We start from the raw sequence: 27,715 nt of genomic DNA on the forward strand, positions 1-27,715 counted from the left end.
TATCAATTTTGACAAAAAAAACTTCCTGTTGGAGATGTTTGATTTAATCCAGTCATTCTCAATCTGTGGTACGTGTACCACTAGTGGTACGCGGGCTTCCTTCTAGTGGTACGCGGAGGAATGAAATATGTCATGTACAACCTACATATATTTCAAAATGTATCAAAAATTATATATAATGTGCCATATGTGACATATAGCCTATATTACTGAGGTAATCTGCCACGTTTGTTTTACTGTGCAGAGTTGTAGCTGCTTTACTGGGCCTACTACACTACTGTATTTCAATACTGCTCATTTTGGTGGTACATGGAGTGACAATTTTTTTCTGAGGTGGTACTTGATGAAAAAAGTTTGAGAACCACCGATTTAACCCATTTCAGCACTGTGCCCCTCAGCCCAACCCAGGACTCTAGCCGAGATAATAACACAGAGTGGCCAATGGTATCGAAGGCTTCAGATCAATCCAGCAGAATTAAGGCCACATGATTACCAGCATCAGTGTGGAGTTAGATGTCACTCAGAACTCTTAATAGAGCGGATTCAGTGTTATGAGCCGATTGAAGAGGCTCAGCGATACCAGTCTGAGATAGAAAACTTTGTAACTGATTAAGTACAATTTTTTCTACACTTTTTAAGATGAAGGGTAAGGCGGAAATGGGTCTTTTTTAAGTCAGATGGGTTTTGTGAGGCCTTCTTGAACAGAAGTGTGACGGTAACAGTCTTTAAACTGGCCGGCAAAGTACCGGTCGTAAGGAACTTGTTTATAACACTGAACAAGGCCGGGCTCAGAGGTACAAAGAGCGAAGTATAAAATTGTGGGTGGACAATTTCGCCAGGGCCAGAAGTGTGTTTTAATTTTGAAATTATGGACTTCAGATTTGTTAAGGAAACAGGAGCAAAAGTAGTAAAAACACATACAGGGAGATGGCAGTTTGAGAGATCCACTGAGACCCCAGACGGGCTCAATTTCGACCCAAACCAAACTTCTAAATATGTTTATTTTAACACTGGTAGAAAGGTTGACACTCAACATTGACTTTTCATTAAGTTTATTTTTCTTTGCTATAAACAATAATCACTGAAGAGAAATGCAAAACTACTACAGTCAAATCCCTAGATTAAATCAACCGAAATAAAACACATTCAATCCCTCAAAATCTCAGCAGTGGGATCATTAAACAACTCCACAAACAGCATCGCTTATAGTAACCTGTGACATAAATTTTTTTAGCAATATTTATTAAACAAAACTATGGTTATAAACTATGGTTGCGTAATTATGAAAATGGGGCTGGTTGATATTATTAAAATTACAAACGCATGCAGAATATACGCAGAGCAGTGAGAAATAAACATTATGGTAGTTGGGGTTTATATATTTTCTTTAAAAATGAGAATAACTCAGTAATTCTATTTGCAAGATTCATATCATTTTGAGATATATCATCAGATTATATTCACCACCAGAAACACACACAATCAATCAGTTGAAGAGGACTAGGCATTTGTGTAGGAGTAGTCAAAGCTGTTATCTGCATTGCTAGACATATCCCAGAAGTCCAGATTATTGACCTTGCAAATATCAGTTTGGGTTATAGCGATTACAGTTATCGCATAAAGAATGTAAATGCTTATAAAAAAACCAAAGACGAATTTGTCTACGCGGTTGGCAAATGCCAGTTTTTTCTCCACATGATCTGCTCTTTCATCAATCCTCCCCAAGATGTTGACGGTTTCCTGGAGGGTTGCGATCTCTGAAGCCACATCACCAGTCTTCGGTGTTGTCACACCAGTATCTGTTGAAGCAGACCACATTGTTCTTTTTACTAATCTAAAAGTGCTTCAATTGCATTTGCTCATTTACAGACACGTTTATTTAAAATGACTTACAAATGAGGATAAAAGATGCACTTATAATCACCAGAGAACAGAAATATATTATACCTGTATATAATAGTGATGGGAGGTTCGGATCATTTTACTGACTCGGATCTTTGAGTCTTGTTCATCGAGTTTTCGAGTCATTTCGAGTTGCCAAAATATGATAAAAATGTTATAAATTGCTTCCAAAGACATCTACAACTAGCCCATAAGGTTGATCACACGACAAATAAGTCATAAAAAAGAATTCTATAAGAAGGAGAAAATAATAGTTAAATGTTTACCTGCTCTTTTGTCTATGACGGTATTGTTGTCTCTTTGCTCAGCTCACCTCTTCATGTCTTCAAATGTCAGTGGTTCGTTCACGTTACACTGACAGTCACTTATAATCTTAACCAATGTACATAGTCCATAGGAGCCATGATAATTAGTTCACCTTTCAAGTCTTCTGGCTCTTGAGTCATTCGTTCATCACGTGACAGAATGACTCAAACCCGATAAAGGACTGGAGAGTTGAACAGATAAATTCTTTATCCGGTTTTAAATGCATATGATTGGCCCGTGAGGAACGAATGACTCAAACCCTATAGAGGACTCGAGAGTTGAATGGATCAATTCTTTTTATTGGCTCTAAACGCATATGACTAGCATCTGCCTTTCTGCGATGAATGACTCAAAAGACTTGAAATGAACGATACCACCTGCGCAAATGTGCGCACGCACGGATAAACCAATAACTCCATGAGATTACTCGTATTTCCCAAGTCATACTAAAGATTCATTCAAAATGACGGAATCGTTCAAGAAAGACCCATCACTCGTATATAATGCTATGGCAAGTCTAAGTTAGTTTGGCAGTTTATTTTATTCATTTATTTTTTTAGGAAAGTGTCTGGTGCATATGGAGAGAAAAAGATCTGTGTAATCGCCTGTGTGAAACTTTTTTTTTTATTTATTAACATCCAGAAATATTGATTCTTTATAATCAAAGGTGAAGTATGTCATTTACCTGCAGCCACAGTGGGGTTGATTAAACAAAATGGCAGCATCACTTTTGCTTATAATGTTTCTGGTATGGTCTGTCACCTGCATGTTGTTGTCATGGTCATTTGTGTTTGTTTTCTCAGTGCACGTGGCGTTTTGACAGCTTGCCATGTGCTTCACTGTCTCACCCCACTCGTCATTGAACTCATTAGTACATAATTAGTATTAACCCCTTGTTGATTGCCAGATTGGATCGCTGTGAATCGCCCATGCAGATGGTACTTATGTGCCTCATGCCTCAAGAAAAGAGAGACCATCTTGCTTGTGCCTCTACTGCGGTAAACCAGGGCATTTTGCCATGAAGTACCTTTCTGAATTTCTGAATTCCCCTTGATCTCGCACCTTGTTGCCCATTACCATCCAACATGAAGGATCCCTCACTCCATCTCTGCCTTGCTTGATTCAGGGGCTGAGGGCAATTTCCTAGACTGTGCCACTGCCAAGCAGTGGGGTATTCCCGCCATTCCACTCCCTTCTCCCATTTCTGTCTAGTCGTAAGCTGGTCAGCTCATCTCCACTGTTACACACATCACACCCTGTGTAAGTCATGTTGTGTCTGGCAATCACTGTGAGGCCATTGAGCTGTACCTGGTGATTCACCTGGTTCCCCTGTTGTCCTTAGGCATCCCTGGCTGGCACAGCAAAATCCTCACGTTAATTGGTCCGGGAATTCTAATTGGACTACAGTCAGTCTTGTCTTGCATCTTGTTTGGGTTCTGCCTTGTCTCCTGGTTCTTTGTGCTCCGTGTTGCAGGAGGAGACAGCCAATTTAACTAAGGTCCTGGCTGAATACCATGATCTTCGTCTGGGCTTCAGCCGGTCTCGGGCTGGGTATCTCTCTCCTCTTTGACCAAATGACTGTGCCATTGACCTCCTCCCAGACACGTCACCTTCAGAAAGAGAGGCTATGGACAGGTATATTGGGGAATCACTTAATACTGGTCGCATCCATCCCTCATCATCTCCTGCAGGTGCAGGGTTCTTCTTTGTAAAGAAGGATGGCTCCCTATGTCCCCGTATTGACTAAAGGGGGCTAAATGACATCAAGATGAAGAACAGGTACCCCTTACCAAGTTATCACCAAGTTAGACCTCCATAACTCTTATCACTTGATACGCATTTGTGAGGGAGATGAGTGGAAGACAGTCTTTAATACCCCTATGGGGCACTTTAAATATCCTGTCCTACCCTTTGGTCAGACCAATGCCCCAGCTGTCTTCTAGGCCCTAATTAACGACGTGCTGAGAGAGATGGTAAACAAGTTTTTCTTTGTGTTTCTGGATGATATTCTTATTTTCTCATCCTCTTTACAGGCACACACTCAGCATGTGCATCAGGTCCTGCAACAGCTACCAGATAATCAACTCTCTGTTAAGGTGGAAAGCTGAAAGCTTCTAGTGTGAATAGTAAGAACTCGATTAGCTGCTTCATTTGTGTCTGACTGGAGTTGGTGATAAACTCAGCAGGGCACCAACCCTCCAGGACCAAGTTAGGGCACCGTTATTCAAGTTTAACCTAGTAAGACCTTGATTAGCTGGTTCAGATGTGTATGAGCTAGACTCTGCAGGACACCAAGTGTGCAAACCTCTTATTCCCCTAGGTGTTTAAAGTCATCCTACCTTTCTCCTGATCCAAATTGTTGGATTGCGTTTTGGTGTTCTGGTCTGATGGATGAACCTTGGCGGATCGTCTACAGATCAGAATGCTGTCGTCCACAGATAGACGTGTAAGCACCATTGATATGAGTATACTCAACACCAGACACGTCAGACAGAAGGTGAAGTGATAATCTTCACAAGACAAAAACACACAAAATAAACATTATTGTGAATGATCATGGACTAGTTATTTTGTTTATTAAAGGAGCGAATTTTGATATACATGTGTGTCATGTAGATCAGTATAGTATAACTTTACACAACACAAAATCATGTAGTAGGGTTGTCAAAAATATTGACTTTGCTACTAATCAGTGCTGAAATTTTGAAAAAATCCATTTCCCTCTAACATTTAAGTGCTGTTGAGTGTGTTTTTAAACACTGCTGATTGCCCATTGTTTTCACATGCTCAATATATATATGACTTTGGCCATGAAGGTCATTGGTTTACCACACTTTACCGCTGCACCAAGTGCAGACACAGATACATGAACACTGGAGAGTTTCAAAGCCGCGCCGATCAGTTGATCCATCAGCGGATTGCTCATATGTCAGCGCATAAACAAACCAGCTGTGTTTGCACTCGATGAACAGCGTTGAAGATTGGTAAGACGATGATCTTTACAGCCAATCGCAACTATTTCTGTTTAGCATGTGAACGCACTCCACAGCGCTCAAATGTTAATGGACGCTTTTAAAATTTCAGTACCAATTAGTAACAAAGTGCTTTTGACAACCGCAATTCAAGTTTATGGTGGTATGTAAAGTTATACTATACTGATATACATGACACAGACTCCCCAATGTTAAATTAGCACCCAATACTTCAAATGTGCAGTAATTTCAGTACAGATTGGTACCAAAGTCAATACTTGCAGTATTTAATTTTAAAATGAAGCAGATTTAAAATGATTTTCTATATTTATCTTGGTTGGTTAACTTACAGAGGACAGGACTACAGTTGCCACCATTCGGCAGGTGATCGTTGAGGATGAGGAGGAACATGGTGAAGCTCAGGACCAAGGTGACCTTAAAAGTGTTGCGTTCTCCTCCTTCAAATGGCACAGAGAAGCTTCCCAGGTCTGTCAGCATTATTAGCACACTAGGCAGGATCAGGGTCACAAATGCACCGAATGGGTTGATAGAGAGAAAGACCTGTACAAACAAGTGACAATTAACAACGCCACTAATTAATAAACAAATGTGAGTTTAAATTCTCTCTTCAATATGAGTTCATCCAATTGATAAAATATTATTCTCTCTTTTTTCTGAGACTGGCATCTCACCAGAAGCTGATTTATCAATGGGCAGGTGTACATTGGCTGGAAATGAATTCAAGGCAGATATAAATCTGATCGCTCAAACCACTTTAGGAGGGGGTCTGGAAAGCATTCCAGTTGACATTGGACAGGTCTTAATGTCAACCCAGGCTTATTCTGAAAATGTACCATTATATACATTTCTGAAAGCACCAAATACATCCCAGGAGCTACGTTTTTTTTTTTTTTTAGTTTTTGTTTTCACAAATCCACCAGAAGCCGCTGTATGTGCTTTTTCAGATCTCTAATGTCTCTCGCGAGTGCCATTCTTGCCTGCTGTTGTGACATAAATCCACCAGAGGTCGCCATCAACTGACTGACTGACCAATCGACTGACCCCCCTCCCCCTTCCCTAAACCCAACCAACAGTGTTTTCAGAAGCACAGATCGACCGATTTTGTGAGAGTAGGTTATACAAACATAAATGTAAATTCTTTTAAATTGAGTTTGGAAAGATGTCTTGCACGTATCTGCACAGAAAAAAAAAAATGAAAAAATCGTATCAGTCTGGTGTAGATACATTTATGTGTGGCCAAATGTAAATGGAACCATTTTCCCAAATCATATAGCTATCCAACTTGAGAAAACATAAAGCGACCAGTTGTAAACAGCCCTATAAACTTCAGATTGCGTTTTAGAGAGAAGGATGAGTGTTACCAAATCTTACTTTTATAACTGTCTCATAGTTTTGAAACAGAACAAGTGTGAAAGGTCTCTGACAAAAGTGAATGAAGGCAAAATATTTGGCAAACACGGCTGGCCACTCATGAGTAGTCTTTAATACAGTTTATTATGTCTTAAATTAGCATTAAAGTATTTTAATTGTTGTCATTATAGATCTGTGCATTCCTTCCTCAAGCCATACCTCAGTTACTAAACAGTAACAAAAAATTTATTATTTAGTAACTTTAATAGGAATCGTGTACAATGGCAATTAAAATATTTGTAGCAATTTGTATTATTTAACAAATATATTACGCAGCACCCCTCGCCCAAACAAGCAGGACATGGGCCCTATCATACACCCGGCGCAGTGTGGCGCAAGGCGCGGCGCAATAGTCTTTTGCTAGTTTCAGCTTGGCACAAGAGTCGTTTTGAGGCGTTGCGCTACGCTGTTTAAATAGCAAATGCATTAGCGCTCAAATGTGTCCCCATAGGCGTTCTAGTCTAAAAAGGAAGGCGTTCTGAGGCGGACCGCTGGCTTGTTGCTATTTTGAGAAACTATAATAGATTTTTCAATAGACCAAAACAAACCCGATCTAAAGTCGAGCGCAGCAGAGTTGTGCCTCGCTTACACACTGCTTAGTACACACAGGAAGATATAGAGCAATATGCAAATATCTTTACATAATAAAAAAAATTAATATTAAGGATATATATAGGCTATAATAACAATATATATATATGATATAAATATAAAGGATTAAAATATTACAAAACATATTATTTTCTAGCCTACATAAATATGAAAAACCACTGCTTTTGTGCCTTCTTCATCTCGGGAGGCTTTTTCAGTTCATTCATAACAATTTGTTTATGTATTATGTTATTATTATTATTAGCAGTATTATTTATTATATCCATATTTATGTTTGTTTCATTAAAAACAAGCTTAGATTTGCCCACCTGCAGGTTTTAGACCATATGGGGCACAGCATGTGTTTTAGGATATAATTTTTTGACCACACTTCGCTATTATTGTTCATTTCTTCGTTTTCTGGAAATTAGAACTGAATTTAGAAATAGTTTTGAAACAAATATTTGTGCTTAACACACAAAATTAATTATTTATAGGCTAATTGATGTCTGTGCGTAAAGGTTTCCCTATCCATGAGAGCAAAAGTGAAAGTAGATCATTTATCTCTCATTCTCGGTAGATGTTCTGTTTAACTGTTTTCTGTTAAAAAAAACTGTTAACTGTTAATGGGAGGTGAGACTCTGATTGATTTATTCTCAAAACACACCTATAACTCATTAAGAAAATAAACTCAACCCTTTTAGACCATGTGCCACGGCGCAAAGCGGATTTTACCGTCCTTAAATTAGCAAAAATGCATTCTGCCACGCCCTGAAAGCGCCCTCAGTTTTGCGATTTGTGCATGGACCGTCAAAATAGAGCCCCATGTGTTATACTTGCTCCCCCAAATCTCTCAACTAGAGAGTTTAAGGCTATAAGAATTTGAGTTCACCTCCAAACTCCAACTTAGCAACAGGTCAAACTCTGAGACACATACTTTAAAAAAAAAATTATTAAATACTAAATTTCTCTATCAAAAGTACCTCATTATTAAAAGCACATGTTATTTTTTGTGCACATTTCATACTAGTTTTGTGTCTGAAGTTACTGCTTATATCAAAATCATATATTAACAATTTAGATTGTTAAACTTTCTAAGATTAAAGGGCTTCAATTGACAACTTTATTCTCTTCTGGAATCAAAGACTATTGTTTACATCAGATGGCCTCCATCCAAACAAACTTGGTGCATAAGTGAAAAGGAACAATATACAGTGTACTTCACCCTCCATCATCCGTCTGCTCTATGTGCAACTTAACCAAGTCCCTTTAAGGCAAATCAATTTACTTGGCAGCCATCTTTGAAAGGTTTCTTAGGCAGTATGCTCTGGCATTCTGTCTGAATGGGGAAACATCAAATTCTCCAAAACTGCTTGCCAAGCTTTTGATTACATTTCATCTTACGAATGACCAATAAATTTAAACAACAACTGTTTAGTTTCGTTTCTAAATGTTCGTATCACACAAAATCTGAAGAAACTCACGTCTGGTCCAAGCCCCTCCCCCGGAGAATTGTCATTCTATATCGATCGCCGATTGGCTCCTGTACTAGAAGGCGGGCTTTATTCGCCATATAGCAATCGCTGATTGGCTCCTGCACTAGAAGGTGGGGCTTTATTCACCATATTGACAGTTACACTTTTCCCTATTTAAAAGTATACGAGTGACATGTCTTGTGTATTCTATCAAAGAGCTTCGAATGACCAAGAGGCGACACTAAATAGAATGTTCCATTGCAACAGCAGCGCCCAGCAACAGCCCTGGATTACGCCATTTTAGAGTAAAAGTGATCGGCCGTCCATTGGATCTCATTACTGTCGCGATGGCGAGCAACTGCTTTGTTTTTTATTTATCTATTTAAAAAGCGCATTAAAGCTGAGATACAACCTGAAAGACGACAATACAACACTTATTATCACAATCATCAGCACTTTTAATAGTTTATTTTACAGACTTATAATCCGCTGTTGTCCTATTGGAGTTTACATTTCAAAATGGCCGTCACGCCCTCTAGTGGCTGTTTCCCAAATTACACTAGAGTGTCGCCTCTTGGTCATTCTAAGCTCTTTGATTCTAAAGTCTTTGACTGAAATCAACTTAAATGACACAGACATGAACCAGGAGTGTCCGAATGACCACAGCACTTCATGTCAGCACCTGAGTGGACATATAGCTGACACATTTCATAAAGACATCAATAAAACCATGCAGTCACAAAAACCACTGCTCATGGACACAATAGACACTGCTCATACCCTGCACAATGAGCTCCTATTAGATAGACTTTGACGTATCAGAACAGCTTCAAGACTCAAGGATGATCTCCAGGTAAGCAGCCAAGTCAACATATTTCAGCGGCCGATTAAACCAGAGCCACAGCCTTTATCACCAGACACACTATCCATATCTCCATAGCCCTCTTTGAGTTTCTCACAGAAAATGGAGGAACTTGCTTGGAAATAAACTCTCACACTCCATTGCTCCAGCTCTAGATAACAGCTAAAAAGTGGTGAGCTCCACAACAACCTCTGCACCCACCTGACCCTCCACCTGTGAGCACCCTCTGGCCTCTTCCACAGTGCCAAGGCCCTTGAGCTGTCTTTAGCTGGTGAATACATTAGCTTTTAGTGATATGTGTCGGGTGCACACTTTAGCCCCTTTCACACATACACACCTTTCCGGAAAATTACCGGCAATTTCCGACAATTTCGTTCTGGCTATTTTCCGGAAAGAGAAGTTGTAACATTACTGGTAATTTGCCGGAATGTGAATGCAGAAGGAAGATTGCTGGAAAGAGCGCGTGCACGTCTAGAACGTGCTGACGTGAGACGTCTGCTTTAGCCAATCAGAACAGTCAGACGCATTTACGTCCGCGCGGTTTATGAGAATAAAAGCCTTCGAATATTTTTCCAAACACATTTAGCTGCTAGAAGTTAGTCAGATAATGTTTAGATATTCATCTTAATGCCAACCATGTAATTAATTATCGATAAGATGCTTATGATAAGCTGTTGTTTGTTTACCTTCAAGCTTTGGTTGTGTCTATGAAACAGCCCATGGGCACACACACATATCTTGTACATCTCGACATGCGAAAGTGTTTCTCTATATGTTTTCATCGGAGTTGTTCACAATACTGATCCATCCACAGAGTTTGTGATGTAGTCAAATGTTTACAAACACAAGCGCAGCCGTTTAGAGGTCATTTCTGGTTAATGATGTCAGAATTTACCGGTATTTTGGAGTGGATGTGTGAATGCTTTTTTCCGGAAAAATTCCGTAACGTCCTCGCCTGTGTGAACAGCTCTTTTTGAATTTACCGGTAAAGTCATTCCGGAAATTTTCCATATATTTACCGGTATCACTGTGTGAAAAGGGCTTTTGATATTAGCATCTTTGTCAAATGTGAACAAAACAAGCTGTGCCTGTAGCTTTTTCTAGGCTGATGTCTGTTTTTTATATGAAAGTCTAAGGCTTTTACAAGTCGTGTAGCAAATCATTCAAATCTGGTGCCGATGAAATGTAGATCTGAGACTACTGTAGAAGACATCCCAAGTTGAGAATAGTCATTCCCCGGCGAGAGTGTCCCAATTTGCGGGAGGATGCGGGAGTTATGCTAGATGGAACATCTGAAAAGCGGGGGTGGGGGTTGGTTGAGTGCGCGTGACTTGTCTGAAGAGCGATGAGGGATCCAGTGGGGAGAGGTGAGAAGGGTCTGCGACTAAGGCCCCGTTTACACTAATGCGTTTAAGTTTGAAAATGCATAAGTTTTGCTACGGTTATGCCATCCGTCCATACTATGCCAGAGTTTTTGAGCGCCGAAAAACGGAGCGTTTTGGAAATGCTGAAGAGGCTGTTTCCATCCTAAAATGCTGCTGCTCTGTCTCAGTGTGGATGAGGGAAAACGGAGACATCTGAAAACAGAGGCGGGGCTGCAGACATTCGCCTATCTGATTGGGGCTTTTCCTCAATATTAAGTAGCCTAACATTACAGTTCAGTCCTGCATCCTCTCCTTGTAAGTTCAGACATCGCAAGTTTGATCAAGGCTGCAGTCTCCCCTTCCTCAGTTTGATAGGGAAAACAGACTACCGAGGACACGGGTAAATCTTCAAAGGGAACAGTGTACTTTATAACTTCATTCACATCACCCTGGCTATTCAATTCAATTCAGCTTTATTTGTATAGCGCTTTTTCAATGTAGATTGTGTCAAAGCAGCTTTACATAAATGGTCATAGTAACTGGAACAGTGTGGTTCAGGTTTTAGTGTTTAAGTTCAGTTCAGTTCAGTTTAGCTCAGTTCAGTGTGATTTAATCATTACTGAGAGTTCAAACACTGAAGAGCAAATTCATCGATGCGTAGCTCTACCAATCCTGAACCATGCGAGGCAGTGGCGACAGCGGAGAGGCTATGTTGTTTCACTTTCTGAACAATAAAATGAAAACATGATTTAAGGAACTGCCTATTTCTGAATTTTGATAACAACTTAACAGACAGCAGAAATGTTGAGGCGTTGTGCTGTATATATGAGCGTCATCTTCACTGTGTGGATATTTAAAACAAGACGGAGCCTACAACTGTCTCCTTCAATTTCAGTGAAAATACGAATTATAGGAAATAAAGGCAAGCGATCAGTCAATATACAGAATGTAGGCTACATGGTTACATTAATTATTAACTTATCATTGTGCTTAGCCAAAACATGTACCTGAGAACAAGTAATAGATTCCATTGACCAAAGTTGGGGAATATGTTGTTAGATATAGACAACAAGATGAATGAAATATCACGTTTAATAAATATAGTGAGATTAGATCCAGCGGGAGATCCTTGATGAACACTCCGACTAGCACAGCTCTCATCTGGGTAGATAGGCTGCAGCGTATCCCAGAGAGAGTGTGTGCGTGGTCACGTGATCTGCGTTTTCAGCGTTTGGGTGTGGACGGACAGTTGTTCAGAAACGTTGGGTGAAACGGTAGTGTGGATGCGGATCATTTTCATTCTAAAACGCCGTTTTAAAACTGAAATGCACTTGTGTAAACGGGGCCTTATTTGAGGACTGGGAGGGAGACGCGCAATTTACGGGAGATTATCACTCGTCTGCTGTAGGGACAGTAACTAAAACAGTTAAATTGGCACTTTTAAACATCCAATCACTTAACAAAAACTCACTTCTAGTCAATGATTGCGGCTCTACTTGATTAAATTAAATTAATATTAAGTCAAAAGGAAAAACAAGATTATTTTGCTTACCCCATTGGCAGATCATTTTACTTGTTTTAAGGAAAAACTCACTTAATATTGGCTTATTATTTCTCGAAACGAGACAATATGTTTTGCTTGTCTAGAAAATGCTTCTTGATTAGATAATTTTTGGATATTTGGACTTGAAACAAGACAAAAAATTTAAATAAGAAAAGCATTTTTTGCAGTGTAGAAACATCCTTGCAGGTGTGTTGAGGCAAGTTGGAGCTAAAATCTGCAGGACACCGGCCCTCCAGGACCGAGTTTGGACACCGCTGCTGTAAAATATTAGCGTTCAGCTTCGCGTCTAGGTCTGCATTTGGTACCCTTTTCTTGTGCTAGGTACCCTTTGCAAGTGGTACCCCAAAAGTGGTAAGGTACAGTTCGCTTGTTGCCACCTTTTGACAATGGAAACCATCATAAAAGCGGTACCATACCATACCACCAAGTGGAAACAGGCCATAAGGGTCTAAACATTTCATCCACTGTTGTTAGGGATGTAGCACTGTCTGATCAATTTTGTATTTTCTTTGATATATTGATCACTCCAACCACTGAGGAAAGATGTCTCTTTGCTAGAAAGAAATGCATAAATGAGAACACTAGTGTGCAGTTTATCAAGGTCATATCACTAACACCAACCGTTTATCCTTGATTTGTTTAAATCAACTTGTTTAACTCCACAGGGGTAACTTGGTAGCTCAGTGGTTAGCACTGTCACCTCACAGCAAGAATATCGCTGGTTTGAGTCCTGGCTGGCTCAGTTGGCATTTCTATGTGGAGTTTGCATGATCTCTCAATGTTCAGCTGTAGGTGCATCAGAGTGCTGACTTCAGCCCCTGTGTGTTTTCCAGTGACAGATCCAGTCGCCAAGCGCCGTGCAATAAAGATTTCAGCCTAGAGCACAGTGCAGTGCTAACTTTTGCCACAGAGTTTTTTTTTTTTTTCCAGAGATGGCTCTAGTCCCATAGCACTGAATAAAAACTTCAGGTATTGAGCTATGTCTAGTATCAGCTCCATCAGATCTCCTAGTTTTGTTCACTGCTTTTCATTCCAGTTTGTTTTCCTCTGTCTTTTTGCTTTGTCATCTGGGACTCGTATGCTTACCGGTATTTCATACCGGTATTCAACCGTTACCACCACAACAGCATGGGATTGAGACACCCTGGATGTGCAGCTACAGCTGTAGTCTTCAATAGACATTTATATTTGCACTAGCATCCAGTTGTTTTTTGTTCTCTTTTACGTCACATTCACATTTTCACAAAATCTGCAAGAATTTCACAAACTCTGAAGTGGCACTTTATATATTTAATTCATGCAGTGTAAAAAAGAGTACTGAGGGTTGATTACTTAATTCAATTTCTGTGAATTACAATATTTTATTTAGAATAAAATTGTATTTATTTGATGTTTTTCATTTTTGTATTTATTCTAATTGTAGCATGAAATTAGCTCATTTTATGAATATTAATAATCAACAATAACGGTTTATTCTTAATTATTAATATTCCGGCTTAAGCTTCAGTCAGCTTGGTCAAACCAACACATGATTGTAAATGATCATGCTCGCGCGACCGAGCGGATTCCCAGATTATGAATATTAATTATCAACAATAACGAATTATTGTTAATCATTAATATTCCGGATCAATTTATTGTCAATTTGACCAAACGAACACAAGCAGAGCCGCCGCTCTTCCGAGCGGACACTGTAACCTATTCATTTAGAAAAAGGGAATTTAATTGCTACTTCTTGTGAAGTAGATTAATCATTCAAAAGTTTTAAACAACTTATAATAGCTAGGCAGGGGAATCTGTATTTCAGTGACATTTTCTCGTGAGGCAAACAATACAATTCATTTGATTATAATGGAATTTATTGACTAGTCAGACGTGACGAACAAACAAACGCACAAACATACATTAAACACAAAACAAAGGTAAACCACGTGGAGATATCGGGTCTAAAGAACGTGTAACAGCAAAGAGAAATAGTAAAGCTAGAGGATATAGATTTCAGATTAAAGAGTGACAAAACTTTCAGTTCCACACGCACCATTACGGACCACCAAGGTTATAAAAAACACCTTTTTGATAACAGGGGCACAGCTTAATCGCATAACTAAAATCACCTGGTCTTTCATGTCTGGCGGTCTCTCTTATGCGTCTCTCTTCCGTCGTGATGAAACTACTCTTGATGTCCTTTGATGCGTGGAGTTTGTAATGCGGTTCGGACGAACACGATCGCAAACTTTAAACTGAATTTACTTTGCCGGAAAATAAAGAAAACGTGGCGGGAAAGTCCATGCGGCTGTGAAGAGCCGTGTGGCCCTTAAAGGGACCACCGTCAATGATGTTCCTTTTTGGGACGTTCTCTTTCTGCCCAGATGTTTGGGAGGGCAGAATGAGTTATACCTGCGGGTCACGTGACGACCCGTACAGCATTAAGACCAATGATTTCTGGGGAAAGTTTGCGCGCGAACCCTTTCTTTGTCTCAAGGTCCCTCGTATGCAAATTTGAGTGTCCGCCCAAAGCATGCGGACAGGCATTTAATACAGGGGATTAAAGAATAAGGCAATGCTAGTTATGATTTTTCTCTATGCATCATGTGCTGTAAAATGTCAGCAGAAACCCATCGGTACCAAACATGGGGGTTTTAAAAGTACATCGACATAATTTTTCATATCCTTACAATATTTATGCTTTACAAAGGCCTAAATGGAACATGCATACAGGTTATAAGAGAGGTTACACAGGTAAGAAAAGTCAGAAATTAGATACAAAGTTTACAAAACATAACACATTGGTTTTGTGCTGGTTCTGGATTTGATGAGTTCATTTTCTTTCTGTCGGAACAGCCTCGTGGGTGTGTGTGTGCGTGTGTGAGCGTATTTGGGCAGGAATGTCTTTGAAGCTTTCCTGCTTATCTTTCCAGTTCCCCTGAACAACTTAAGCTGTCACGAAAATCCAGACTTCTTGGAGCCAGGAGTCGTAAAACCTTCTGACCAAAGCCAGACCGTGATAAAATCAATAAGAAATTTAATCTGTGGACTGTACGCTACATATATCCCCCCTTTGCAACGAAGAAGGTTCGGAGAAAACCTTGTTGGTTGAAATCTAACTTGACGTACAGGGTGGGTTGGAGGTGAGTTTCCTTCGACCTCCGTTGCTGGGTCGACGAGTCGTGGCTTTGCCTCAAGCAGTTTTGACTTAGCTTCTTCATGCTCTTTCCCCCCCTTTCCTGGTTTCAAGCAGGAAAGCTTTGAGGGGGAGGTCAGGGGTGCACTTGTCCACTGGTGTTTGCATCTTATTGAATGGCGAGGCCCTTGTTAATGTGTGCTTCCCTGTTGTCGGGAGGCACGGAGTGGTAGTTGTTCCGCAGTTTTCCAGAGATGAGTGATAGAGAAGGATAGTTGTGAGGTTGCAGTGGTCTTCTGGTGAGACTGAGGTGCAGGATCGTGGCTGTATCCTGTGTAGAAAAGGGAGAAAGAGAGAGAGAGAGAGAGAGAGAGAGAGAGGGAACAGGGGAGAGAGTAGGTGGTGTCTGTGATGACTGTGCTTGGCTTGGCATTCCACTGTGACACCGGTTGCAGGGTCTCTACCCCCTTTCCTGGCTTGTGGCCCAGTGTTTGTTACTCTGGTTGTGATACGTAGGTTTGAGGGTTGGCTGCTATGCAGCTGAGCGTATACAACCAGGAGTCTTTGCCCTTCCTGTGTGGTGTTGGTAGTGCAGGGTGGGTGCCTCTGTCCAAGTTGTTTACATCATCAGAAGATATGCCATGGTCTGGGCTGTGTCGTCGGTGCTGAGAGACACTCTACCCATTTGGTGTACTGGCATATGTGTTCCAAGGGAAGAGATAGCGAAGGAGAGAAAAACACACAAAAAAAAAAATTGTTGCTCCTTGTGAGCCCATGGAAGTGTCCCGCCCGATCCATCTGGGTGTCTGATCATGAGAGGATGGTTTCTCTGTTGCTGTGGTGCTCGGTGAATCAGCGCCCTGGGCATGTTTTGCTGTGTGCAGGGTCAGTACATTAGCATTACCCCCCTCTGGCTCTGAGGCAGCACGAACTGTGGTGTCGTGGGGTCTTCAGGGACAACCCAAAAAGGATTTACACGCACCTGTTTTTTAAGATGCAGGAGGTGTTGAGTGACATCTGTGTTGAAGCTGAGGTCAGACAGAAGGATCGGGTGGTAGGTGGGGTGAGTGGTGGAAAACTAACAAGAGACAAAGTAAAAGTAAAAAATAAAACTGGTCTGACTTGAGGAGTCAGATGCCTACGTGGTCGCAATGTCGTTTGCGACATTTGTCGGGCTGGTGAGATTGGATGTGGCAGCTAGGCTAGGCAGGGTTGTTGGCTGCCGGTTACAGCTGCCAGATCTCGGGGTTTTGGTTGGGTGGTGACCATAGTTCACCGTGTGATGCACCTTCTTGGTAAGGGCATCGGTCCAGTCATTTAGGTCCTTGTCAGTGCCTGAAAGTTTGAACTGTTCTTATTTTCTTCTGTAGACGACCATGATGTGGTTGTCAGTGTTGTGGTCGCCTACTTGGGAAGAAGAAAAAGTGTTGACATTTCACAGGCTTGTGGTGGGCAGTTCTGAAGCCTTTTGTTTCCCCCCTGGGAGGTGGAACGTGAAACAGAGTCTAGCAAGTTGTAGTCTGCAGCTAAGTGCACTCTGATGTCATGGGCTGCTGTGCTTTGAAGGGTTACGATGGTGGCTGCCATTTCTGCATACTGCGGTGGTTGTGGGAGCATCCATCGACACAGGTTGTGGGCATACCTTGGCACGCATTCTCATCCCAGTACTTGGGAGTACTTGAATGACAGGTTGGCAGAGGTAGCTGGGGTTCCTCCTCTACAGCGTTGCAAATTGTCTGTCAGTTGTACAGTCTTGGTAAACAGCTATGCTGTTACCCAGCGTGGATTTGTGGCTTAAGGTGTAACAAGTGTCAATACAGTGGCCCTAGGGGGCCATCGGCCGCATGGCCGTACTGGCGTTAGTGTTATGCCATCCCGGATGTGCTGACTGTTCAGTAACATGACAGGTTGGTGGCAGGTGTCTATGATGGTTTTTGTGCTCCAAAGAAGTTGGAGAATAGCTGTTGAAATGGCACCCACCGTGCAGAGAGATGTTATTACACAGTCTTAGTATTTGCCTTCTGGCGCAAGGAGTGTCTTACTTGCATATGCCCAGACATTGTCTCAATTCAGTCGTGGCCAGCTGTTGACCTTCCGTCAAACAGAAGGACAGCCCTTTTTGAACAGGGTGGTCACGGGTCTAGAAGTCTTTGAAAAGTTCTTAATAATGTGTCTCTGGAGTAGTTGCACCCACTTAGGGAGCTGCTCAGTTCGGAGACCTTGCTAGGCGGTAGTCTTTTGCGCTAGCCAAAGTCAAATGTTGTAGGCCATGGTCTATTTCCTTTGAGTGGCCAGACACGGTGGTACTTTCATTAAGGATGTCATCAATGTAGATGAGGTTGCCTCTAACATAAGCATCGGGATATGCTTTGTTCAGGAGGGTGTTGCTTTCGGCTGGTGAGTTGGCCTAGCCGACGGGGCACCTCATGATCGTTTAGTGTCTGTTGTTCAAGGTGAAAGCTAGCTTATGCTGGTCATTTGGATGCACAGGTATTGTCCCGAAGGCAGGGACCACATCAAGCTTTGAGGAGATGGTTGGTCCTTGAATTCTGGGCACTTCCTGTTCCAGTGGTGTCGTTGGCCCTCGTGACAATGGCATTTGCTGATTTAGCTTTCTATGGTCAGGCACCCTTCGACCCTGGGCTTGAGGACGGGCCAGATGGGTGCCGAGCAGGTTTTGTTGCGTAGCCCGATGTCCTTTTTCCAGCATGGAGTTGGATATTTCCATGTGAAGGTCAGTGGGACTTGCAGTCTAAAGAGTCTTTAGTGAGGGCACCGTGGTAGTTATACAGGATGTGCTGACGTTGGTCGGTTGACATCATCCTGCGTGGCCTCAGCATGTCTGTTCTGTTGAGGAAAGTGCCCTGTCTTCATCCATGTTAGTGATTGGGTGACGAGTGGCTGGGCACACGGCAAAGAGTTAGTCCTCTGTGAGCTCACTTCTGCCTACCGGGTCTTTGTTTACTGGTAAGACAGACGTGAGGGTGGCGAGCTGGAATGGAACAGTATAGTCTGTGTTTTCTAAGCTCCCCTCTGGTGTCGTTGCATGTAGGGTGAGGCCACTAATTGGCCCAAGAGTTCAAAGTCATGGAACTCGTAGCTGACCAATCATCCCAGTAGGTAGTCTTTGGGGATTTTTATGTCAGTTGCCACGCAGCTATTACACAAGACATATACTGTTCATGAGGACAGTTCAATTTAGTGTATGGCTTCCAGGTTGAGGCCCAGTTTTATGCCTTCTGTTGTTGGTTGGAAGAAAAACCCAATGTATGGTTTAGAGTTCGGCCTTTCGTATGGAGAGCCATATAGAGCACCTGTTTGTATAGGCTGGCACCACAGAGTCTTGTTTGCTGATGACGGAGCAGACCTCTGGCATGGTCTGGCCTGAGTGGGGCTTTTGAGGGTGACAGCCATTGTTGTTGGCTGTGAGAAGTGTGGGTGCCTATCACCAGTCGTTAAAGGTGTCTGTATATATGCCTGTAGATGTATCGGGCTATTAGCTCTGATGTAACGTTGTGCGGCGGGGCCGTGAGAGTTAGGACGGGATGGGTCAACCATCCGCCGTTCCGATTCAAGTTCAATGTGCAAATGCTGTTGGCACTTGTCATGTGTGAGAGTTCAGCATTTGGACAGTAGTGTGTATGCTTGTTAGTTAAACACAGGTCTGGGGGTGTGTTCAGGCGGAGTGTCGCACGGTGCGAGGCTGATGGCTGCTGGGTTGTCTGCTCACACTGCAAGTACAGTGTCATTCACAGTCCGGTTATTCAACATTAAGCCCTTTGAGGCCTGGGGCAGCAAGCGTTGGGGTTGCTAGCTGGTTTGAAGGCTGCAGAGTAGCGACCTTGACCCCGTCTATGTTGTTGAGTTCGGGTTCTCGCGGATTCCAGCAGTTTCCCGCGACCTCGGTGACCTGACAGTCTGTTGGGATTGACCTGACGGCTGTGAGAGAGTTCTCGCACTTGGGCCCAGATTTTAAAGGGGTTCAAAGTTCGAAAGAGGTTCAAACATATCCAGCGGATCTTTACCATTCAGCAGCAGGTATGTGCCCATTGGCGACGGGTACACGGGGTGCACTGCAGTCATGGGGACAGTATTTACTTGAATGGGAGCGATGTATGCGAGTTGAACCTCAGTTTTGCTGTATGATTTGCACCATCAGCCTGCCTGGTTGGCATTTAAGTGTTCGTTTTAGTCTCTGAGCTCTTGCTTTGAGTTACTCAAACAGGAGAGAGGACATTAATGTGAGGTCTGCTCCCGTGCTGACGCGCATTTTTCATCTTTCTTTCATCTCCACGGTTACAGCCAAGTAGCGCGTTGTTGCCACGCCATTTTGTTCAGGTTCCCCAAGAGTTGAAGTGCAGGGGCCTGAGCAGTTGTTTGTAGGCAGGTGTGGCTGGTTGGTGAGCTGTGGCTCGGGAGGTAAACAGACAACCAGACCAGTGTTTCCTGGTACCTGAGGTTTCAAGCATGGTGGCACTGGCTGCTTCTTGGGGGCAGCGTGATGCTGCAGTCTTTAGCTTGTGTTGGACTCGCAGTACTCTGCGGGGATGGAGCAGAAAGCAGGTGTTCAGGGGGGTAAATGGTTTTGGACCCCCCTCTAGTCATAAGGAGTCTGGCTTGACTTCCTGTAGGGCCCCTTCAAGCTTTTTAGCAGTTCTGCTGCTCATGACGCCACTGTGCCGTTGTTTGGTGTCAGGTTTTCACCTTTGGCTTTCTCTGGCGTGTAACTAGCTGGATGCTGGTTGCTTGAGCTCCTAGCTACTGCAGGTTGTTCATTCTTTGGTTGCTGTTAGGCTCCTTTTGGGCTGCTTGTGGTGAGTGGTTTGTCCCAGTGTGTCTCTGAGCATCCTGTCTGGTGTTGGGACATGCGCCTTCCTGGTGGTGCTGTCCTCTGCTGGTGGAGAAAGGCTTTAACTCACTGTTTGGAAGTCTTGCGGCTGGGAAACAGTAACGTGCCTTTTAAAGTCAGCTCAGGATGAGATTCTGAGACAGGGTAGCTCGTAGGTGTTTGATAGTCTTTCAAAGCAGTCTTTGTTTTGAACAGATTTTATGAGCTAAACTCTGCCGCTGTTGGGTGGTCAGGGCGTGGGGGCAGGGCATTGCCCGTGTGCGGACTCACCACAGAAAGCAGGCTTTTGAGAGAGAGAGGATCTGGAAGGTGAACTCCTCCTCCGTCCGTGGCTCATTTCCTGTCTCGAAGTAGGGTTGGTGTAGTCGACTGCAGTATGCTTGTGAGGTCTCTTGGCTGTTCTGAGACCCATGGCGACAATCAGTCCTTACTCTGACACGGGGTCAGGTAAAACACTCTAGTAAGAGCTCTTGCATCGGCTCGTAATCTGCTTTGATGGCACGGCGCTGTTGATTCAGGAAACTTCTTGCCTCACGGCTCGAAGTAATTCTTAGCAGATACAGTTTGTCACAGAGAGTTGCACTTGGCCTCTGTGTAAAAGTGTAAAAGTCAATGTCTTAAAATTAGGAGTGCGTGTCGTCGCCTCCAGCAGGGTTTGGGGTGAAAGTTGGCATTTCCCTGGCCAGCTGGTTCAAGTCTTTGGCTGACAGATGGTGTCTGTCGTGGGGGATCCCTTTGGAGGGAGTTCTGGCCCTGTGTTGCTGATGGGCGTTGCTGGAATGCTGGCTGGCGGGGCGGTATGAGTTGGATTCACCCCCCTCTGCTGGTCTATCCAGTCTTGGCCTTTGGGCTGACTGCGGCACTTCCCCTTTCGGATAGTCACATGGGTTGTAGAAATGTGACAGTTCTGGGTGAACTCTGGTAGGTTCATGCTTAAAAGTCTCTTTGTTGGGTTCCGTGTTGGAATTTTTGCTCGGGCCCTCAGCCGTTGACTTTAGAGGCTTTGACCCGAGCTTCACTGTCTTTAGTACTGCTCTTTACAATAGTGTTTCAGCTTGTAGCTTTACACTCAGTTCATCTTTGGCTTTCTCCTCTCGTCGCTCCTTGTGTGCGTTGTCCGCTTGTAGCTCCATCGGGGCGCGTGTAGTCCGTCCATTTGCTCCAGAAGTTCGGCGTCCTTTTCCCTCGTCGTCTTGCAGGCGTCCTGGGCTCGATGCTCCAGCTGGTTGAGACCCTTTCCTATGGGCCTGGCCGGTGCAAGGGTGAGGTGTGTCAGGGCCCTGGAGAGTTGAGTCTGGGCTTGGCTGTCATGGCTCCGGGCTAGGTCGTTCGCCCTCAGCGGATTAATGCAGACGTCCAGCTGTTCTCTGCTTGGCCGCTGCAGCTCCATGGCGTCGTTGGGCAGGAGGTTGTGGGTTAAGCACTTAACCAGGCCTCCAGTTGGTCCCAGTGAGAAGCGGGCTGGGCGCACTTGACATGCTGGTCTGTTGGGTGAGACAGAGATCACAAGGGAGAGAGAGAGAGACCCACATGGCCAAATCGAGTGGATGTTAGCATTGTGCTATATTATTAGTCTGACAGGGTTGTCAGCTAGGGGGTATGTGCCGGCTAGACGTTGGTCCTTCTAAGGATCCACTGGGGGCCGGACAATTCAGATGTCGAATTTGGGTGGCTAGATAACAGTTGATATCTACGTACTGGCCTCAAGGCTTTTAGTCATGCGCCAGGCTGTGCAAATTATCAATCAATTATTTAAATCACCCTGGTGGTTCTCAATGGCGTGGTCTCTGAGCAGGTCAAAGTAACTAAAAATAATTAAGTAAATAAAAATAACAGTAACCCAAGAACAAAAATGAACAATACTAACGATAAGTTAGACAAAAAGGCACCTCGCTCGGATGAACGAGTGTACAGGGAAAGTAAAATGAAAGAAAATACTAATATGGATATCAGTAAATATGAATAAAAATAAAACTGAAAGACAGACAAGGATGAGAAACGAGGGAGAGAGAGAGAATAGCAAAACCTATGGGCATGTCTAAAATGTTTGTTTTATAGTCCTGTAGTGGGCTAGGTTTAGACTAGGTTTTACATGCTATTTACACTTGGTGGATGAGTGAAAGGCAATCAGATGAAGGTCGCAAGAGCGTGCTATCTGACTAGACTTTCCCCAACTCCTACTGCAGTCGCTATCAGATCACTTGCCTATAATGTAACTCGGTTGTGAACTCACACAGCATAGGCTTTTAGCACAATACGTAGCACTCAAGAAAGTCACTGACCGCCTGGCATGATTCAAAATTGGGTTTTGCCTGATGATTCCGGTGCCGCTCTAGGCCTGTAGAATGAGGTGGCCAATCTCACTCAGGCGGGCACGTGTGTGGAATCATGACAGGGTAATTAACCAAGATTGATCATATGCCAGTTGACACGGATGGTGCTTCTTGGAGTACGATTGCTGATGCCACTGTGATCCACACAAGCCGGAGAGACAAAACACCAAGGTATCTAACGCATCCTTCAGCAGGGGTCAGTTATGTCAGACAGATGAACCCAATCTTTTGATCTGCAACCTGAATAACCTGTACGCTTAACCACACAAGCACAGAGGACTCCGGTCCGGATACGGGCAGTACTATGAATCTACTATTCTGGGCGAGCCAGTTGGAGTAGGAATCTTAGTATGCTGTAGTATCTGATGGATAGAGAAGGTTATCACCATGTGATGGAGGGAGGCTAAAGGAAAATTAAATCGGCATGAAAGAATCTAAAAGAATAATCATAATAATCCCCTATAGGTAAAAGCAGTACAGGACGGCTTAGAAAAGTAGAAAGAGTGCCTTAGTATTCAGGGGCATCTACAAACATTAATGGGTTAGCCCAACATGTTTTGATCAGATGTGGGAATGAATGAATTTAGCTGAATTTAGCTTCAGACTAATACTTGCCCTAATATAGTTATACTTTCCCTATAACCTAAGAGGTGAGGGAATGAATAAGGCATGAGGAAAAGATGGAATGATATCAAAGGGAAGAAAAATTATGCCTATTAATGATAATAATAGAGAGATTAAAGGCTATTCCCCAAATAGCAAAACCAACAAAATTAAAATTAAACATGACCTAAGTGTAGAATAGATTATTGGGAACTTGATTAAAAATCAAGTAATAACAAAATAAACTGGACAACGGTATTAAAATGAAAAAGACAGAAGGCAGAAAATTAATAAAAAAAATTGAAAGTAACAAAATAATTCATAATACCAAAAGAAATAAAAACAGACCAATAATCTATACTCAGGTAACTAAACTATTGTTTGGATAACTGTTTGACCATTTCAGACCACTTGAGACACAATGGTGGGCGGAACTGATGTGAGAAGAGCAGAAGGAGACAGGGGGAGATGTTTCAGAGTTGCACTTCACATTCGGTTAGCCTTGTGCTAAAGTTTGTTAATGTTACAAAATGTGAAGGGTTGGTTTGCTTAAGCATTAGCTGGCGTTAGCCGCTAGCAAGTTGTTACGCTTCGCATCCGGTTAGCCTTGTGCTAACAGTTTGGTAATATTAAGACGCGAAGGGTTAGTTTACTTAATGCTAGTCGTTAGAAGCTAGCGAGTGGTTTTGCCCTGTGAAGTAAACCGCGTCGCCAACTCTGCCTCCTGAAAGGCGGATCTTATGCTTTGGGGTGGTGACTACGTCATTCACGCATGCGTGCGTGCGCGCGCACGAGTTACGTGGACGAGGAGCCAATGAGCGCTCGAAGAGCCGATTTATGAATGGGAGGAGTTCTCATTCATAACTTGGTATGCGGCTGACTTCACGAAGGCAAAGCGCGAACCACTAAGATTCGCACAAGCGGTCATTATATATCATGTTGCCGTAACATTGATAATAATATTCGACCATTACAATTAGACAAACAAACATAAAATGCGAGACGTCTCTCGAGGCGGTGCACGTTTGTACACAGATTTGGTCCGGACGAACATAACTGAAATATGGGAATTCACATCCATATCAGATTTTGGTACCATTTAAAAACACGCTTATGGTTCTGAGAATTCCTTTCGTCAGAAAGCGGTTAACAGGCAAGCTTGCAGCTCCCGAAATACATTAATTTAGAACCGTCCAGCAGTTCTGAAATTAATTTCGCACGGCGGCGAAGCAAAGAGGTTAAACGTTAGGCAGCTAATCTAACAGTTTGAAACCACGGGAGAAATAGTCTAGAGGTTTTCTAGCTATAAAGGCCTTTTAAACGGACAGGTTTGGGGTTTCCAAACTGTCTTACAAGCGCTGAGAGAGGTGTCTTTTCCTCCGACAGGCACACTAATATATTTAAATGATTTGCAGAACGTGCGTCTCAGCAAAATCGATTTAAAATATATATGAACTGCAGTTTAAATTGTTACACTCTACACGGGCAGCTCTCTGCTGTGTTTAGTGAACAGAATGGCTGAAGGAGGCTTTTCGTCCTTCCAGTTTTGAAGGAAAGGAAATGCTTCTCGCGGTCCTTTTTTCTATATCGCGCTTAATAAATCACCATGAATTGAAAAGTTTGTTTCAGAGAAAATGTTTGAAACTCTGCCTGCATTCTCCACCAATATATGTAGCATGAAATTAGCTCATTTTATGAATATTAATAATCAACAATAACGGTTTATTCTTAATTATTAATATTCCGGCTTAAGCTTCAGTCAGCTTGGTCAAACCAACACATGATTGTAAATGATCATGCTCGCGCGACCGAGCGGATTCCCAGATTATGAATATTAATTATCAACAATAACGAATTATTGTTAATCATTAATATTCCGGATCAATTTATTGTCAATTTGACCAAACGAACACAAGCAGAGCCGCCGCTCTTCCGAGCGGACACTGTAACCTATTCATTTAGAAAAAGGGAATTTAATTGCTACTTCTTGTGAAGTAGATTAATCATTCAAAAGTTTTAAACAACTTATAATAGCTAGGCAGGGGAATCTGTATTTCAGTGACATTTTCTCGTGAGGCAAACAATACAATTCATTTGATTATAATGGAATTTATTGACTAGTCAGACGTGACGAACAAACAAACGCACAAACATACATTAAACACAAAACAAAGGTAAACCACGTGGAGATATCGGGTCTAAAGAACGTGTAACAGCAAAGAGAAATAGTAAAGCTAGAGGATATAGATTTCAGATTAAAGAGTGACAAAACTTTCAGTTCCACACGCACCATTACGGACCACCAAGGTTATAAAAAACACCTTTTTGATAACAGGGGCACAGCTTAATCGCATAACTAAAATCACCTGGTCTTTCATGTCTGGCGGTCTCTCTTATGCGTCTCTCTTCCGTCGTGATGAAACTACTCTTGATGTCCTTTGATGCGTGGAGTTTGTAATGCGGTTCGGACGAACACGATCGCAAACTTTAAACTGAATTTACTTTGCCGGAAAATAAAGAAAACGTGGCGGGAAAGTCCATGCGGCTGTGAAGAGCCGTGTGGCCCTTAAAGGGACCACCGTCAATGATGTTCCTTTTTGGGACGTTCTCTTTCTGCCCAGATGTTTGGGAGGGCAGAATGAGTTATACCTGCGGGTCACGTGACGACCCGTACAGCATTAAGACCAATGATTTCTGGGGAAAGTTTGCGCGCGAACCCTTTCTTTGTCTCAAGGTCCCTCGTATGCAAATTTGAGTGTCCGCCCAAAGCATGCGGACAGGCATTTAATACAGGGGATTAAAGAATAAGGCAATGCTAGTTATGATTTTTCTCTATGCATCATGTGCTGTAAAATGTCAGCAGAAACCCATCGGTACCAAACATGGGGGTTTTAAAAGTACATCGACATAATTTTTCATATCCTTACAATATTTATGCTTTACAAAGGCCTAAATGGAACATGCATACAGGTTATAAGAGAGGTTACACAGGTAAGAAAAGTCAGAAATTAGATACAAAGTTTACAAAACATAACACATTGGTTTTGTGCTGGTTCTGGATTTGATGAGTTCATTTTCTTTCTGTCGGAACAGCCTCGTGGGTGTGTGTGTGCGTGTGTGAGCGTATTTGGGCAGGAATGTCTTTGAAGCTTTCCTGCTTATCTTTCCAGTTCCCCTGAACAACTTAAGCTGTCACGAAAATCCAGACTTCTTGGAGCCAGGAGTCGTAAAACCTTCTGACCAAAGCCAGACCGTGATAAAATCAATAAGAAATTTAATCTGTGGACTGTACGCTACATAATGTTTGCAATTTCTTTTTTTGTCAGATTTCTAAATGTTTGCTTGCTGACAGTGAAACCATGGATGAACAGTTTCAGGTCATTTTAAGATTTTGATTAATACACTGACCCCATCTTAAAGCTTTACTTAGGGTCACTAGAAAGATCTGGTAAAAACAACAGTTCCAGATTGGTTGATTCATTTATTTTCTTGTCGCCTTATTCCTTTTATTAATCCGGGGTCGCCACAGTGGAATGAACCGCCAACTTATCCAGCAAGTTTTTACGCAGCGGATGCCCTTTCAGCCGCAACCCATCTCTGGGAAACATCCACACACACATTCACACACACACTCATACACTACGGACAATTTAGCCTACCCAATTTACCTGTACCGCATGTCTTTGGACTGTGGGAAAAAACCGAAGCACCGGAGGAAACCCACGCAAAGGCAGGGAGAACATGCAAACTCCACACAGAAACGCCAACTGAGCCGAGGTTCGAACCAGTGACCTTCTTGCTGTGAGGCAACAGCACAACCTACTGCGCCACTGCCTCGCCTCAGATCGGTTCAGTATCATTGAAATCTTTTAAACAGTCGCGTGCATCACAACAGCTTTTGGCGCAAGTGATCATCCTATCATTCGGTATTCACAGAAATTATTTAAAGAATAAACTTACAAAGGAAACTTAGGAAATGTAGCCTTGCAGATGATCGCAGGAAAAAAAAGGCAGTATTTCACTGTAACCCCTGGCCTTCTTCTTGATATCAGTGGAGACTGACAGACGCAGGATTATTTCTTGGTGCAGTTTTGTAGCGTTTTAATACATATTTGTGAAGTTGAAGGCTACATCTTCACCGTCGTTTGTCGGCATGACACAGACCAACATTACTCGCATTACTGAGCAAACTCGGAGCACTTCTTACCTACTTTGCCACTGGTCCTTTACCACTATTGTTTTCAAATCTGGAAATTTACATATGAACAGCGTGCTCACTGAGAGGCAGGATCACGTTGCTGTAATGAGGCGATATAGGAGAATCACTTACTTTACAGTACTT

The 27,715-nt window shown here is 42.7% G+C and overlaps 1 protein-coding gene and 1 long non-coding RNA gene across 3 annotated transcripts in view; both read right to left on the reverse strand.

Annotated features, from left to right (window-relative positions):
- Positions 1-1,035: 1,035 nt before the first annotated feature.
- Positions 1,036-27,715, reverse strand: part of LOC101885757 (5-hydroxytryptamine receptor 3A) — a 36,660-nt gene continuing 9,980 nt past the window's right edge. For both annotated transcript variants that reach the window (XR_015481365.1, XM_087245300.1), the window contains 3 exons: positions 5,531-5,741; positions 4,548-4,718; positions 1,036-1,799 (listed from right to left, as the gene is read on the reverse strand). Coding sequence is in view for 1 of the 2 variants with exons in the window: in XM_087245300.1 (XP_087101426.1) it covers positions 1,501-1,799; positions 4,548-4,718; positions 5,531-5,741 (681 nt within the window). In the remaining variant the exon portion in view is untranslated. The remainder of the gene's footprint in view (positions 1,800-4,547; positions 4,719-5,530; positions 5,742-27,715) is intronic.
- Positions 14,309-25,997, reverse strand: LOC141381320 (uncharacterized). Its single transcript, XR_015481405.2, has 2 exons — positions 25,740-25,997; positions 14,309-21,921 (listed from the first exon to the last, which is right to left on the reverse strand). It is a non-coding gene; the product is annotated as an uncharacterized LOC141381320 (long non-coding RNA).

This window comes from Danio rerio, chromosome 3 (assembly GCF_052040795.2).
Source record: "Danio rerio strain M-AB ecotype USA chromosome 3, GRCz13ab, whole genome shotgun sequence".
Lineage (NCBI taxonomy): Eukaryota > Metazoa > Chordata > Actinopteri > Cypriniformes > Danionidae > Danio > Danio rerio.